Here is a 16,407-nt window from a genome sequence, read left to right on the forward strand (position 1 = left end):
TGAGAAATAGAGAACAGATTGATTGCCCAACTGGACCATTCAGTTTTAAGATTACGAACTTCTGATCATGTATTTCTGGAACTGTCCGGCTCCCTGCAGATTCCAAAAAAAAGTTTCCCTTACAGGATTGCAAAAATCAATCTAAGGCTAGAATTATGGAGCTGAAACTGATTGTTGTTTTAATTTCTAAAAGCTGCTAAGCTTAATTTTTTTTTAAGGCTACTAAGTAGTCATTAAATATGTTTTAATTTAGATTACCAGCATCATTTCTTACATAATCATTGATCTGCTCTCACTCACAACTAAGTTATCTCACTTAATAAACAAAAGTATTGACAACCTGGAACAGTGCCAAAATCCTTTTTTTTTACCTTCAAATAAAGGAAATAAGATGTGATTATTTATTATAACAAAAGTGAAATTACTCCATATACTGTATTTTGGAAGATTCAAATCTTATAATCTGTCATTTTTCAAAGTTGGAAAACTGCCTTTTCATTTTTACAGAAAAAAATAAAAATGCTTTGGTTTATTGTTGGTAAGTATTTGGAGAGAGTATTTATGATGCAGTGTCACAAAAAAGGGGTTCTTTTTTACCTCTGGATTATCTTCAACCACGTTTTCACTCAACAGCACAGTTGAGAATATCCTCTTCCTACAGAGCAGGTGGGCAGCTGCTTGTTAATGAGAAACTTTCTGCTGCGCCTTCAAGACTTTGCAGCATTTGCCTTGGTAACATTTTATATGCTTCTACTATTTGCAATAATTAAAATATAAATAAAATCCCACAAGAATGAAAATAATTTAAAACTAGGATATATTTTAATTTTATTAGAACAGCTAATACTGTTAAGCCCGGTTAAAAAGATTGAGAGCGATCTCTTACCCAGATAGGACAGTCGTGTACCACCAGTCTGACATTTCCGAACACGCAGGCTTGGTACTCCGTAAAAACTGGGTTCCCAACGTGACCGGCAGACAAGCTGCTATCGATCTGGGAAATGAGAGCGCTTGTCCCGAGGTAGCTCCAGATCAGGCTCGGCTGCTGACTGTTCTCAGAAAACCCGTCTCTTTCATTCCCAAAGGCTACAATATTAACCGACCTAAAATAAAAATAATAAAGACAAAGCTGTGCTAACAAAGATGAAGGGCAGGGATAAAAGAAAAAAAAATAAACCCCCCCTTAAACCAAAACTAACGTATTAATCCCCCTGGATCCTCTTCCCTCCCTAGATTTTAGCACCCCCCATAACCAACAGCAAAACACATACATGATCTCAAATCCAACAGCAGGACGAGAGCAAAGCAGAAAAGAAACCTGGAAACGCTGCTTGCATTACAAATCCCCAGGCGGCTTGGCTTTTTATTGTTGGTGTCCGCGCTCAGCCTCGCTGCCCCGACCTCCGGGGCTCTTGCCGCATCCCCTCGCCTGCGGCCGGGCTGGCTGACTCGGTGCCGGCTGCTCGGGGCGAGGGACCGCAGCCGCACGACAGAGCTGCAGCAGCAGCAGTGGCAGCAGCAGCAGTAGCAACAGTGGTAGAGGTAGCAGCAGCAGCAGTAGCAACAGTGGTAGAGGTAGCAGCAGCAGCAGCAGCAGCAGTGGCAGCACTAGCAGCAGTGGTAGCAGTGGCAGCAGCAGCAGCAGCGGCAGCGGTTGCAGCAGCACTGGTGGCCGCGTTGCTCAGCAGCTGTCGGTGAACTCAAGGCACAAGGCGAGCGTCCGCCCGGTCGGTCGGTCGGTCACGGCCATCGCATCCTGACGTCAGTCAGCCGGAGCACGGCACAGGCGATGGGCTGAGCGAGCTGACGTTTCCACGGAGCCAACGCGGTGCAGCCAGGTCAGCACGGAGGCGCTGGAGCAGCGCGGCGCCCGACCCGGCGCGGGGGTGTCGGCAGAGCACGCTCCTGCCGCCCCCCCGCAGGAAAAGGACCAACATCGCGACACCAGCTCGCTGCCACAAGCTCATCTGCACCAGAGGAGAGACCAGCGCAAAGGGACCATCACAGCTGGAGGAGAGAGAAGTGTGAAGATCCTCTGCTAAAGTATTTAAACCTTTCTTTTTAGCTAAATGTTATATATCTTTTCAAAATTGGGCTGTTAATTTAAATGCCATGTCAATTTTTTAGTATTTGTGTGATGTTTAAAGCACTGTTTTCAAAAAGGACAATCTCTAATTATAATAAAATGAACACAAATACCTGGGACCAAATCCATTCTAAAATGGCATGTTCACTATCAGATGCCACTATACATATTAGAGTGAAAAAAAACAGAGTAAAAATATTTTAGGCATGCTAGATGATAAATACACACTCCCTATTATGTGAACACATGCTGCTGTTAATCTCACAGGCAAGAACTCGTTCGACACAATCTTGATATGATTATCAACAGAATAATTACCAGACCTTTGTCTTCAACAGTCCATACTCTGAGAAAGGTCCTATTCCACTATTGGCAAGCATGGGAGATGACAACTGATGTCACTGTCAAAGTTTTATGCCAATACTGGATTCATTGGCTGTGCCATTTTTAAAAATCATAAGCACTAATTTCTGTTGTATGCTAACGAAGTCAGATAGTATTTATGCTTTTATTACAAATTCTACAGGGCCTACTGAAAAAAAAAATATAAAACAAAACAACAGGTAATTTACCAACACTTTTGTTTTCCCACGTTTTATCACATTTCAGCTTCTTCTGCTTTTCAATCTAGCTTTGCTTAGAAAATTAAAAGACAAATGGCAGGTGGAGGTTTTGTGTCCCCATCCTCCTCCCCAAGAAGTTTGAAACCATGTTTCTTAAGTGAGTTTAAAAGAGTAGGCAATCAAAGGAAGCCACTATTTTTTCCCCAGATGATCCTTAGAATGTGATGTATTTTCCTCCACACCCAAATCCTCAGTAGTGTCCACACACTGGGTGTATGAAGTTTGTTTCATGAGAGCCGGCCTACTCAGAGCCATCACACTCTTGCAATCATGTTTATCAGTGTACTTTTTAAACAGCACTGAATATCCCTTGGGATCCTTAAATTTGAACTTGTAGTGGTCTAGATGGTGAAAATGAGGAAACCTTTGAGGGAAAAGTTCTTTACAACACTAGTGAGCATAACCTAGTGTAGCTAAACAAATATACACACATACACACACAAATATAGTCACACATATATACCTACTTATATTTACATACATGTATATATATATATACACGCAGACATGCACACACATAGAGAGGTGTAACACCAAGAAAAACTGGGCTGGTAAATAAGTCAGCCTTAGTGAGAAGTGGTGCAATTAACCCAAACTCCAATTAGCACAGCTTAGTCATTGCTGCGGACCTAGCCCTCCCCAAGGGTGCGAAGGGCAGGGGTACCAACAGAGATGAAGAAAACAGTTGTTTTCCTCTCACTCCTTCCTTGAACCACCTGGGAAACTAATTAGGAGTGCCAGAAGCATCAATTCTGGCAAATTATGCAGATGGTGGATGTGAGATTCATCTCACCTGATGAACAGCACTTAAAGCTTACAGCACTAAAATGCCATACTGCTTTAGTAACACTTCAGCAAGCAGAAGATTTAAAACATTTAAAAGGCAAGCATTAAAATTGGATGAAAATGCCATCTATTCTTCTGTGAAAGTACGTCCATAGCCCCATTTTCTTCTGCATTGCTGAGGGACTGTGTAATACATTTCAAACAAACAAACAAAAAACAGAAAAGGAAACTGTAGGGTAACAAATATCACGAAAGCCATAAAAGATTATTTAACTGAGAGAAGAGGATTATAGAGGATTGCTTGACTGTTCCCTGTTTGGCAATCTGGAAGTTGCACACCCTATGATCAGCAAACAGTTCAGCCAGCAGGCATTTGCCGTTGCTGCTGACAAACAAAGACAAAACTGCAGAAAAGGGAGTCTTTGACAGGGTTCAGAAAACAATGGCATATTTGGCCTTGTCCATTTTACACTGGAACATTATTATTTTGTTTCAAATTATTCCTGTTGAAGCTTTCCAGTGAGTATCTCAGAAAAAGCAATGAAAACAAATATGCAGTCTTTGCTGACAAAAGGGTAAGATACTTCCCACGGCAAGCAGATCACTGCAGCCAAGTCAGGAAGGAGGATGTTTTCCTTGTGGAAGCTGTAGCCTTACTTGCACTGATCTATACACGACTAACTGGCCCATACTTTCAGGACAGTGAGGGGATTTAATGCACTTGGATTCAAAGTTGTCACCAAGCCCACTCGTTAGCTGAGCCTGCACGCCGCACAGAGCTGCTGCTGATGTTACAAGCAGCTTTAGGTGCACGAGAAACTCCGTTGTTCTGGGAGAGGTAAATTTCCAGGCTATTTTTCAAAACCAGAAGATGATTCCAGATAACAGTAATACACTTTGCTGAACAGAGGTGCTTCCTCCTAATGTTGCAAAATACAACCTGTGATAGGCTTGACGCTGTTGATGCTCGTCCACACTAGAGAGAGCTGCTGCAAGATCTGCCTGCAGAGACCTCCCGCACGGACAAAGCACCAGCAAACAAAAGGAGTTTTTCTGTTGTTGTAGCCATCTGCCACATCCAGACCAACAAAAGCCGCCTGTGTGTGGGAAAGTGAGGAATGAATGGCAGGACAGTGTTAACGACCACGTGAGGAATGAATGGCAGGACAGTGTTAACGACCACGTGAGGAATGAATGGCAGGGCAGTGTTAAGGACCACTAATATTTTTCAGTTCAACTATGCAGGGTTGATTTGGCTTGGAAGCACGGGTTTGGGTTTTTTCCCCAAATGAGTACTCGAGGCAATTTCAGAGGTGGCACAGGTGCTCCCATCTAGAGGTTACTTTCTCTCCAGCCCAAGAGATTTCTCTGTTGACTGCTTTCCAGAGGTCACCAGTGGAGACATCAAGGAAAACCAGCACACATCCCAAGGATTTTGTACTGAGTTGTAGAATCACCATCCTTGGAGGCATTCAAGGTTTCACTGGAAAAGTCCTTGTGCAATGTGAGCTCACTAGATGTGCTTGGAGTGGAGGCTGGGTTAGATGACCTCCAGAGGTCCCTTCCAACCTGAATTGTTCCCTGACTCCATAAATCCCTTCCCTCCTGGAAACTGACGGCTAAGCCCTGTCCTTCACTTCCTCTTCTTACACCAGCTTTCAACCCAAAAACCAACCTCTCGTCCAATCTTGTGGCAACTTAGTTTCTTTACAAAGTTTAATAAGCTTTACAAAAAGCTTCTCAAAGGCTTTTTGAAAATGCAAGAGGATTATTATGCCCACACGACCCCCTTTATCGGCATACTTACTGCCCTTCCTCCAAATGCCAGTGATGCTGGACTTCAATTGAGCTTCTCCAACACCTTGCCAAGCAACTATGTTCATCCACGTGTCCTTTGATCTCATTCTCTATCACAGACTGTATCATCTCACCAGGAATGGCAGCCGGCCCCATTGCTTTGGCAGTCCCCAGACCCCGCTAAATCAGTTTTTGAACATACTGGCAGCCTCCAGTGATACACAGACCCCAGATCCAGTTCTGTGGTTGCTTACCTGAATTTCTGAGGAACGCTTTCATAAATGTAGACTACTCATGGCCACTTATTAACATCTACTTTAACTATTTTTTGCTAGTATTACCGTATCAGATCAAGTGATGTAATACCAGCCCAATATTGAATCAAAAGTATGAAGGGAGTGGAAAATGACCTGATGGGAGGAGAAGGAGAAAGAAAAATGTCACTTTCAAAATTTAAACTGGATCCCATTTGTAGCAGAACAGAGCTGTGGGAGTAACTACTGAGTTGTGGAAAGCTGCTAACATGGCGAGGGTGAGCTGTGGATTACCAGAAGCCAGCTCTGCTGCTGCAGAAGTCCAGTGGAAGGATTACCCTCCTTCGGCCATGAGGGAACAAGTTCCCGTATCACAAGGAGGGGACATATCTGCTGCCTATACGCCTCAACCTGCTGCAGAGATCAAGGACTGAAACCTCACTACATGCTGCAGAAGAAGACACCCTGTTCACAGTTGGAAGAATCTCCAACTGTAGATGCACCATACAATTCTCATGTTGTTGTTTAACAAGAGTTATTAATTGCATTAGCACGCAGGTCAAAGGATCAAAAAAGTGTTGTATATGTTATTTCTGCTGTTTTAGAAACCATCACGTCATGTAGAGGAGGGAGATGGAAATTCACAGCACTGTGCTGTTCTTTATTTTCCCAATAGTTTATTGGAATTTTTGTTGTCATTCTGGAGTTCTGTTTTTTTTTTAATTTGAAGTGCACATCTGCACTAAACACCTCACCTCTGAAATCACTGGGGAGGACCAGGACAAATTTGGTAAGTTTTCACATAAAAAGTTTTTAATAAAACCTGACATTTCTGAATGCCAGCTCTCCAAATGGAAAATGAAACCTTGATTTAATCCATAAATCAGTAATGTACTTTTATGCTTTACTTTATCTAAGTTGACTTAAATAAAAGTAACCACAAATTACCTTGTACTTGTTGTCGGTCTAGAGTTTGCACATATATAAACTGACTGATTAGCACTAGATATTTTCTGGCAACTAGCTTTAGTGTCTATTGTTTTATTAATAGTGTTGTAGTTGCAAGAAAAATGAGGCCAAAAGGCCAGACTGGTCAGTATGAAAGATGGTCTGCTCAGAAACAATCAAAATAGATTAGCATTAAGGGCCTAAATTTTTCATATTGCAAAAAAACCCCACTTGCAGAAAAGAGCAAGAAGAGGAATTTTCCTATATTAACAATATACTATTCCTGATACTGCAGAAAAACTAAAAGAATTGCCAAACAGTTTGAAAAAGGAGCTGGCAAGCAACTGCAAAGAGAGTTGGTTGAGCTGGATGAAAAAGTTACATACCAGGTTTGTTTTGCACTTCGTGTCTATGAAGGTCTAGCAAACATTGCAATCAGTAAATTGTCTAAACTTCCTTTTTTACTTCTTGTATTTTCTTTTTCATGGCAGGCACGTTGCTTTTCTGATGGTAGTATATGCATTAAAAATTTCCATCTGCTTCTCTTCTATTAACCTCATAGTAAAATGTCACACTTCATTAATATAAAAGAGTGCAATTTTGTTTAAATTTCATAAAACTTTTTTCCTCCTTTCTTAAAGTTAACTTTTTCTCTACTGAATCGTAAGAAAGAACAAAACTGGTGGTGTTTTCAAAAATTATGTTCACAGCCTGCTAAGGATGAGATCTCACTTCCCAGTTTTAAACTGAAGACAGAAGCAGCATATGACAAATACCATCAACTTTATTATGGCAAAGGCCCTATTTTTGCCTTACTTTCACTTCAGAGGCACTGGATAAGTCTCCAAATAATTAAGATGCTCTGACATTCTTACAATGTAAGTATAAACAGTAAATACTTCTAAAAGGTAACATTTCAGGCACATATTTGACATGTTTTTTTTCTTCTCTGAAAACATTTCTTGCAGGCTTTTTCTGCAAGAGAAGACTTGGCAGCTCTTGGTTTGTTTTTTTTTTTCCTTATATTTGAATCATCAGTAATCTTCACTCAGTTTTCTACAGTGAAGAGTCTTAAATTACATCGTGATTTTCAGTTACGTATTTGGCATCAACTTAAGCTATAGTCTTGAATGTAGATTCATATCTCGAGAAATCTTGCCAGCATTACCTAACAATTCTTTTTCGTCTAACAAAAAAAGGAAAGTAGGGGCATGATGGTTGGAAAAGACCAAGCAGGACAAAACATTTGGGAGCAAGGTAAAACAAAGTAGAAAACAAGTTTTAAAGAACAAAATTGTGTTTTCTCTTTAATGGCAATAGGGTTTTTCTATAAGCTGCTAGGTTTATAGACTTTCCCATGGGTTTTACAAACAGTAGTTTATCCAATAACATCCCTAGAAGACAGTTTTATTCTCTTCTTTGGTTTACTTTTGACAAAAATGTGTTCTGCTGGGACAAAATATTCTGGTTTTACACTTAATTTCCCCTCTGAAAGCCAATGCTCAGTAAAGTCTGTGTGCAATGATTTATGCAGCTTGTGCTTATTAACAAAAGTCTTCTTCAGTGAGTGCAAAACAGAATAATATACAGCATCACGACTAAACCAAAAATGACTCATGCTTTAAGTCCAGGAGCGGAGTTACTTGATGGCTGGACTTACCTCTTATTTCCTACCCATTACATGAAAACATGAAAATTTAAAAGAAAACCCACAAATTTAATTTATTTTAAAAGCTTCAGTCTTTAAGAGTATTTTCCATTCTCTATCAGTCAAAATATTTGTACTAATTTAAAATTGAGCTGTCAGCAAAGTAATGACTTAGTATATAGAAAGATTTTATATGACACATTTCTACAGAATGCAAAATGGGATTTAATTAATTGAGTTTTAATCTTATTTTGGTATAACCGTGGTTTAGTATGTACTTCTCTGCTAGAGAACCTGTTGTTTTAAAACCCAGTCCTTTTACGAGTTTAATTCCTGACCAAGAGAAGCTTGAAACAACCAGTCAGTAAGAGCAACGAATCTGATCATATCGCCCACAAAACTTCTGAGTTCTCAAAAAAATAATTAGTTCAAGCCAGATATATGCCACAGAAGCCTCAGATGGAGTTAGAGTAGGCTCTTCAAAAATCTTACCCACCTTCTTGGAACCCCTGTGTTGTGGTATGGAGCATATATGGTAAATGCCTATCCGTTAGATACATCACAGTATAAACATCTCCTTAGAAGCTCCAGAATTTCTAAACTAAGCAATGATGAGCTTTTCACAAGTGAGTGATGACAAATGAACATTTTATGGTGTTGATGTTTTGAATTCTGCTGGTAGTATTCTGCATCCATCTGAAATTGTGGCTCCCTTAATGTATAGCATACAAGAGGCAGATCGTTCACTTAAATTTACAATTTCATACTTGACCACTGAAGACAGGAATAACTTGGCAACAGTAAAATAACTTTTTTAAGCAGGTAGTGAAGAAAACTTAGAAAATGGAGAGTACAAAATTTTACCTGTGATTAGATAATATTTTTTTCAAGGATGAGTATGAGCTTTTCATTGCTAGCTTCATGAAAACTGCCTCACTCGTTTGGGATGGTAAACCTTCTAGCCCAATTACTGCAGGTGATGGTCATGCACAAGTAAACTTTGAGCACTCCTGGGGAGACAGAGGTCCAGTCCTCTGTTTTATAAATGAAGTTTATAGAAACAGTGCCAGGCACCCAGCTCTTCCACTGCAAGTGGAAAGTGCCTTAGGTTAGCTCCACGCCCATGAGTCTTAGAAATTTTATCAATGTCACCTAATCTTCTTGGTGTTTGAAACACTCCCAATATGTGGGGCAAGGGAAAGGGGGTAGCCAGACCTCAGTCCTTGCTGCTGCAGATGAACTGCAGGAGGGGTTTTAAAATTGGGGATTGCGCCCTGCTGCTGCATTATGGTCTGTATGGAAATTTTGAAACGGACTTTTATGGAGGGTGGATTTTACTGAAGGAGCATCAGAAAGCCAAGGCTTACGTCCTAGCAAATACCAACACCGTTGCTATGGATATACATAGAATGTCTCCATTAACACAACAAGCAAGGGACTTAAATCCAAAGACTTCTCATTTATATTGATCTCTAACCTGATATCAGGCAGACTTTGAAGGCTGATGAAGAATTACTCTCATTCCTAGTGGCCAATCTTTCAATTCTTTGTCTTCTGTCTCATTTCAGTTGCCGTGTACACTCTGATGGTAAGACCACAATTTCTGTTACCGATAAAAGAAATTCCCCCCACTAGCCTGCAGAATCTGGACTCATTATTTAACAGTTTAAGACACTTAAAATAACTGAGGAATGGCATCAGCTTCTGTATGGATCACGCTGTCTTTGTACAGCGTTATCACAGAATCACAGAATCACAGAATCACAGAATGTTAGGGATTGGAAGGGACCTCGAAAGAGGTTATGTGAGGGTTAGGACTGAGGTCAGTTCCGCTTGCGCACACTGTATGACACTCTGCCTTCACAGCAGAGCAGCAGTAATGCACGAGAAAAAAAATCAAACGGACTACTGCAAAGAATGATGGGATAGTAAGAAACTTCAAAAATATCAATTTAAAAGTCATAAACACTGTCAGAAAGTGTTGAGACATAATTAAAACAAGTTCACAGAGTTATTTCTTATTAGAATACTAACTGGCGGGAGGGGGGCTAACAAATCCATCTTTACTTCTGTGACTTTACAAGTAAATAAATACTAGCTTTACTGTGTCAAAATAAACTATCAGATTATTGCATTCATTTTTCCTGATTGCAACCAGCAGAAGTTTCACTTCTCTTGTCTTCCTTTGGGTGATGATCTTCCCATATGGTGAAATTAACTGTGTCAGATATAGGCTATTAAATAACCGCAGCTCCTCAGAAGCTTCTCAGGTAAGTGCTGGTCTAGAATAAAGTCATGCCAAGACAGTGATCCATTTGGAAAAACACTGTTGTTTTACAAAGCAGTTTTTATTGAACACCATGGCTCCCCGAAGGAGATCCTGCAGAACAGTTTATTTGGGTCTCATAGCCAGATCATCACATGGCAGAAAAATAAAATATTTGTGTGTGTCTCCACACCGCACACCCGTGCTCCGAGCCCCCCCCAGCCCTGCTCTACCCCACCAGTCCCCCGTCCCGTTGGTCACCCCCTCGTCTCTCCCCTGTGTGTGGTGCAGGGCTGGGACGTGGGACATGGGGTGGGGTGCAGGGCTCGTGGTGGGGCCACGGGGCGCAGAGGTGGCACGAGGGGCACAGGGCTCAGCCTGGGGGATGGGGATGGAGCAGGGGGGGGGGGGGCACACAACTGGGACACGAGGGCGAGGGCTGGTGGGGGGCGCAGGGTGCCCCCCAGTGCTCAGCCAAGGGGAGGGAGCCCTGACTCTGGGTCAGCTGTTGCCAGGCAGAGCAACAGCACAGAGCACCCTGCAGAGCAGACAGACGATGGGCGCTCAGACAGGGTCCCGCTACCGGACACGGCTTGCGGGGCCCCACATCAGGGCTCTCCCCGGGGCCCAGGGAGCCCTGGGGTCGCTCTCCGGTCCCTACGGCCATGGGCCGGATCCTGCTCCCTGTCCTGGGCAGCAGCGGGGCCGGGCTGCAGCCAGGGGACAAGTGTGGGAGGGAGCCCCGCGGGGCCGGCTCTGCCTGGCGATGGGTGATGCTGCCCAGCCTCGCTACTCACTGGTCCTCGCTGGCACTCCCAGTCCCAGCACTGGGCAGGACCAGGGAGATACCCCGTCTCACTCGGGGGTCTCAGCACCTTTCCAGCCTCTACCGTGAGCAGTGATGGAGACCGGTCGTGTCCTGGGAGCTGCGGCCATGCTGGTGGCACTGGTGGTGCTGGGAGCCTACCCGGCTCATGGCAAGGAGACCTCAGGTGAGCTCAGAGCCACAGCACAGGGCGGTGCTGGGAGGGGGATTAGACCCTAAACAGAGACTGGGATGGAGCTGGGTATTGGGGGTACTGTGGGAGATGGGTAGGACAGGGAGATGAGTGGGAAGTGGGGGTGGGATGGTGTGGAGAGGGGGTCCCATGGCATCCTCCCCAACTCCCCCGGCTCTTGGGCACTGGAGTAGTTCCCTGGTAGTATTTTCCCTCACTACAAGAAAAACACTGAGGTGTTGGAGCGAGTCCAGAGAAGGGCAACGAAGCTGGTGAAGGGTCTGGAGCACAAGGAGAAGGGTCTGGAGAGATTGTGAGGAGCAGCTGAGGGAACCAGGGGTGTTTAGTCTGGAGAAAAGGAGGCTGAGGGGAGACCTTCTCACTCTCTACAAGTGCCTGAAAGGAGGGTGTAGTGAGGTGGGGCAGCTAGCGATAGGACAGGAGAACACAGCCTCAAGCTTCGCCAGGGGAGATTCAGGTTGGACATTAGGAAGAATTTCTTTTCAGAAAGGGTTATTAAACATTGGAATGGGCTGCCCAGGGAGGTGGTGGAGTCACCATCTCTGGATGTGTTTAAGAAAAGACTGGACATGGCACTTAGTGCCATGGTCTAGTTGACATGGTGGTGTCAGGGCAATGGTTGGACTTGATGAGCCCAGAGGGCTCTTCCAACCTGGTCGACTCTCTGATTCTGGGGCTCTGTGGGTGGATGGGGCAGGGGAGCCGCAGTGGGAGCCCTGACCTGCCCCTGTCTGCCCGAGCAGGGTATGTACAGTACCAGTTTAAGGGTGACTGTTACTTCACCAACGGCACCGAGCAGGTGAGGCTGGTGACGAGGTACATCCACAACCGGCAGCAGTTCCTGCACTTCGACAGCAACGTGGGGTACCATGTGGGTGACACCCCCCTGGGTGAGCCCTACGCAAAGTACTTGAACAGCCAGACAGCCATACTGGAGCGGACACGGGCTGAGGTGGACACGTACTGCCGGAACAACTACAGGGTGGATACCCCGTTCACCGTGGAGAGGAGAGGTGAGCGCGTGGCAGAATGTTTCCCTGGGGGCATAGACACACGCCAAGCCCATGGGCTTGCAGGAAGGGCGAGCGTGTCTGTCATGAGGACGCGAGTCCCTTGCACCCTCCCTGGGCACGTCCTGCGTGGGCACCACAGGGACAGTCGTGCAGGGTGGCCCCTGTGCTCTCCCAGCCCCTTCCCAGCTCTCTCTCACTCCCCTCCCCTAGTTCAGCCCGAGGTGGAAATCTACCCCATGCAGTCAGGCTCCCTGCCCCAGACCGACAGGCTGGTTTGTGCCGTGATGGATTTCTACCCCACGGAGATCAAGGTGAAGTGGTTCAAGAACGGGCGGGAGGAGACAGAGCGCGTGGTATCCACGGACGTGATCCAGAATGGAGACTGGACCTACCAGGTGCTGGTGATGCTGGAAACCACCCCCCAGCGCGGGGACACCTACACGTGCCACGTGGAGCACGTCAGCCTGCAGCACCCCGTCACCCAGCACTGGGGTAAGGCCCTGCCCTGCACGGCACCCTGGCGTGGGGGTCCGAGCCCCTGCTCCATGTGGGGAGTGGGACGAGTGCCCCCCCAGCCCTAACCACCTCCCCTCGTCCACGCAGAGCTGCAGGCGGACGGCGCCAGGAGCAAGATGCTGACGGGGGTGGGGGGCTTTGTGCTGGGGCTCATCTTCCTGGTGCTGGGGCTCATCCTCTACGTGCGCAAGAAGGTGAGCGGGCAGGAGAGCAGGTGGGGGGGTCCCTGGGGCTTGGGGGGTCCCTGCGCCTTGGGGTTCCCTGCGCCTTGGGGGGTCCCTGGGGTTTGGGGGGTCCCTGGGGCTTGGGGGGTCTGCTGTGCATGGGATGGGGGCTGCCCCTGCTCTGACGCTGACCTCGTCTCTCTGTGTTTCAGGGCGCCCCGTTCCCCTGGCTGCAGGTAACGTCCGTCTCCCCCCACCCTCCACCACCCTCCCGGGGTGGGCTCGTCTCCCCTCAGGCTCCCCGGGGCAGCGCATCCCTATGCAGTGTGTCCCCCGACAGCACTGGGGCACAGCCCTGGGGACACTCCATCCCCCGTCCCGTTGGTCACCCCCTCTTCTCTCCCCACAGGGCTCCTGAACAACCTCCTGCCCCTGTGAGTCTGCTCCGCCGCTGCCCGGCCTCGGCCCCCCAGCGCTGCCCCATCCCGCAGCCCCACGTCCCTGCGCTGACCCCCGGGGTCACCCCCTCCCTCCCAGCCCAGACCAGCTCCGCTGTCGCTGCTCCTCAGCCCCGGGGTCCCCAGGCCCCTGCGGCAGTGGCCCTCGCCTGCTCTGGCTCTGCCTAATAAAGTGTCCCAGTACCCTCCAGCCCTGGTTGTTTGGGGACAGCGGGGCAGGGCTGGCTCACTCCCTTCTCTGTGCCCACGGGTGCGTGACAGGGCTCCGGGTCCTCATGGGGGACAACATGTGCCTGGTGATGGGGGCTGCTGACCGTGGGGGGACACTGCGAGGGGGGCCGGCACCCCGTCCCATGGCAGGGGGGTGGGCGGCGGAGACTGCGTCCAGCCTCAGCCGCGATGGATGAGGGATGGGGACGGGGATGAGGGGCCGTGAGTCCCCTCTCCTGCTCCAGCTGGTGGCTCTGTGTGTCCCCCGCTGCGCGGTGCCTGAGCCCTGCTGTGGTGGGTGGGAGCAGGGAGCAGGGCCCTGGGCTGGGGCACTCCGTCCAGCCCCAGCGCTGATCACTGCTCCCACCACCCCCTCGTGGGACGCTGCCTGCACCCCAACACGGCACCCACCGCCCCCCGCACCCCACTGCCACTGCTCCGTCCCCCAAACCCCTCCCGCAGCCTCCCCAGTCACCCTGTTCCCCACCACACTCTCGCCAGGATGAGCACGGCGCAGAGAGACCAGTGAGGAATGGCTTCAGCAGGGCCAGGCTTTCCCCAACCACCTTTACTGCTGCTCAGGAGCACCCTAGAGCCCAGGAAGGCAGAGCCCCGGTCAGTGGGGTGCCCACAGGGCATGGCAAAGGGGCACCGGTGGGGCAGAGAGGGGCTGGGGGGGCTCAGGGCACGGGTGTGCGGTGCAGGGCTGGGATGTGAGACATGGGGTGGGGTGCAGGGCTCGTGGTGGGGCCATGGGGCGCAGAGCTGGCACGAGGGGCACAGGGCTCGGCCACGGGGACGGGGATGGAGTGGGAGGGGGGGGCACGCAGCTGGGACACAAGAGCGAGGGCTGGTGGGGGGCGCAGGGCTGCGAGGGCACCCCGGGCTCTGTCCCCTCACAAGGCGCCCCTCTGGTCGTGGTCGCCGTTCATCTTCATGTCCTTGATGATGAGGATGGTGCCCATGATGATGCAGATGACGCCCACGGCCAGGCCCAGGGCGCACACCAGGGTCTCGGTGCTCTCGGAGGCGGGGAGGGGCACCTGGGGCTCTGCGGGGGAGTGAGGGTGGGTGAGAACAGGGCGCTGAGCCCCCCTCGCTGCCTGCAAGGGGAGGGGACCCCAGTGTCTGGGCCCTGTCCCAGTCCCCCTCCTCACCCCAGTGCTTCAGGAGGGCAGTGGGCAGCCCCCAGTGCTCCACGCGGCAGTCGTAGTAGTCCCCCCGCGAGGGGACGAAGGGCAGGTAGGAGAACTTGCGGAACCTGTTGTCGTCCCGTGGGTAGAAAACGGTCTCCAAGACGCCGTCTGTCACCTCCTGCCCGTTCCTGAGCCACGTGATGGTGATGATGGACGGCCAGAACTTGTCTGCGTAGCAGATCAGGACGTTGGGGTCCCCCAGCTCCACTCGGCGTTTGGGGAACACCATCACCTCGGGTGGCTCTGGGGACAATGGGGAGGAGGGAGGAGTTAGTGCTGCCCTCGAGCCTGGGCTCAGCCAAGGGCTGGTTAGAAAAGTCCCTGTTGTGCCTCTCTGCCCACCCAGGGAGACCCCGCATCCCAGCCCGGGGCCGTGCCCATGGGGGTGAAGGCAGCGGCCATGCCGTGGCCGAGTAGTTACCAAAATGGCTCTGAGAGACGTTGGAGTGCTGCGCCAGCACGTTCAGCCACCACTTGCCCGCAGCGCTGTTCTGCAGAGCTCCCTGCGCCTCGAAGCTGGCGAACCTCCCGAACTCGGGCAGGCGCCAGACGGTCTCCTGCTTCTGCAGGTCCACGTGGAACATCTCGTCGGCATTGAACGCCTGCTGGAACTCCCCATCCTCCTGCTGCGACGGCCCAACCCGCTGCTGGAACTCAGCGTGGTGGATCCTGTTCGTGGCTGCCAGGAGACAGCAACGCCCACCGCCGTGGGGCTGCTCCTGTACATCCTCATCACCCTCCAGGGCTCCCAGCAGGGACACCGCAAGGGGGCGGGGAGGCACCCATGGGGACAAGAGCCCACTCTGAGCCTGTCCCCACCACTGCGGGCTCTTGGGGCTGGGAGACACGGAGCCACTGCAGAAGGGAACCCCGGGCCCCCCATCTCCAGGGAGGTTTGTCACCCTGAGGCTGGGGCCAGTGACATCCAGCCAGGCTGTGGGACCCTGGCCTGTCCCCAGACACACTGTGGGGTGGGCTGGCAGGTCCCAGGGCCCGGGGCATCAGCGCTCCTTCCCCACACCCCTTTGGCCACTGGAGCTCTTGCAAAGTGATGCTCCTGGTCACTGGGTGCTGCAGGGACCTGACCCAGAGAGCCGGGGCAGTGGGTGGGTGGACGGGGGGCAGGAGGACCTGGGCAGGGGTCTCCCCTTCCCACAGCCTGCCCTCCTGGGGTGCGCCCGGGGCCCCTCCACACCGAGGGGTTACCCCCCAGCCAGGGAGGGACAGAGCTCCCCGTGCCCTGGGCAGTGCTCGATCCTGCCCTGGTACCAGCCCCCATGGGCCCAGGGCCCCCCACACCCCACCTCTGCCCCCAGACCCATCCCCCACGGCCCCGGTGCCCTCACGCACCTTCCACGGCCCCCACGCCCTGCAGGGTCAGCAGCGCCAGCAGTGCCAGCGGGATGCCTTGTCCTCCGGCCAT

At 49.7% G+C, this 16,407-nt stretch overlaps 3 protein-coding genes across 3 annotated transcripts in view; 1 reads left to right on the forward strand and 2 right to left on the reverse strand.

Annotated features, from left to right (window-relative positions):
• RHOBTB3 (Rho related BTB domain containing 3) overlaps positions 1–1,351 on the reverse strand; it is a 28,063-nt gene extending 26,712 nt beyond the window's left edge. The window contains exons 1-2 of the mRNA XM_068423848.1: positions 1,272–1,351; positions 887–1,103 (exon numbers count right to left, since the gene is read on the reverse strand). Coding sequence (XP_068279949.1) covers positions 887–1,103; positions 1,272–1,273 — 219 coding nt within the window. The 5' untranslated portion in view covers positions 1,274–1,351. The remainder of the gene's footprint in view (positions 1–886; positions 1,104–1,271) is intronic.
• A 9,958-nt stretch (positions 1,352–11,309) lies between these two features.
• Positions 11,310–13,612, forward strand: LOC137676908 (class II histocompatibility antigen, B-L beta chain-like). The gene is made up of 6 exons (XM_068424025.1): positions 11,310–11,400; positions 12,171–12,440; positions 12,651–12,932; positions 13,044–13,150; positions 13,333–13,356; positions 13,530–13,612. The coding sequence occupies exons 1-6, from the start codon at positions 11,310–11,312 to the stop codon at positions 13,536–13,538; spliced, it is 783 nt and encodes a 260-aa protein (XP_068280126.1). The 3' UTR covers positions 13,539–13,612.
• Positions 13,613–14,684: 1,072 nt separating this feature from the next.
• Positions 14,685–16,407, reverse strand: LOC137676517 (RLA class II histocompatibility antigen, DP alpha-1 chain-like). The gene is made up of 4 exons (XM_068423379.1): positions 16,335–16,407; positions 15,406–15,663; positions 14,946–15,227; positions 14,685–14,839 (listed from the first exon to the last, which is right to left on the reverse strand). Exons 1-4 carry the CDS (start codon positions 16,405–16,407, stop codon positions 14,685–14,687), a joined length of 768 nt encoding a protein of 255 aa, XP_068279480.1.

The sequence above is a fragment of the Nyctibius grandis genome, chromosome Z (genome assembly GCF_013368605.1).
Source record: "Nyctibius grandis isolate bNycGra1 chromosome Z, bNycGra1.pri, whole genome shotgun sequence".
NCBI classification, from domain to species: Eukaryota; Metazoa; Chordata; class Aves; order Nyctibiiformes; family Nyctibiidae; genus Nyctibius; species Nyctibius grandis.

Excerpts from the sequence above, each read along its gene's own strand:
- LOC137676908 (XM_068424025.1), top strand. The coding sequence starts at position 11,310 with ATGGAGACCGGTCGTGTCCTGGGAGCTGCGGCCATGCTGGTGGCACTG. Across the intron at positions 12,933-13,043 it reads CCCCGTCACCCAGCACTGGG|AGCTGCAGGCGGACGGCGCC; the intron begins GTAAGGCCCTGC and ends TCGTCCACGCAG. Across the intron at positions 13,151-13,332 it reads TCCTCTACGTGCGCAAGAAG|GGCGCCCCGTTCCCCTGGCT; the intron begins GTGAGCGGGCAG and ends TCTGTGTTTCAG.
- LOC137676517 (XM_068423379.1), bottom strand. The coding sequence starts at position 16,407 with ATGGCCGGAGGACAAGGCATCCCGCTGGCACTGCTGGCGCTGCTGACC. Across the intron at positions 15,664-16,334 it reads GGGCGTGGGGGCCGTGGAAG|CCACGAACAGGATCCACCAC; the intron begins GTGCGTGAGGGC and ends GTCTCCTGGCAG. Across the intron at positions 15,228-15,405 it reads CGTCTCTCAGAGCCATTTTG|AGCCACCCGAGGTGATGGTG; the intron begins GTAACTACTCGG and ends CATTGTCCCCAG.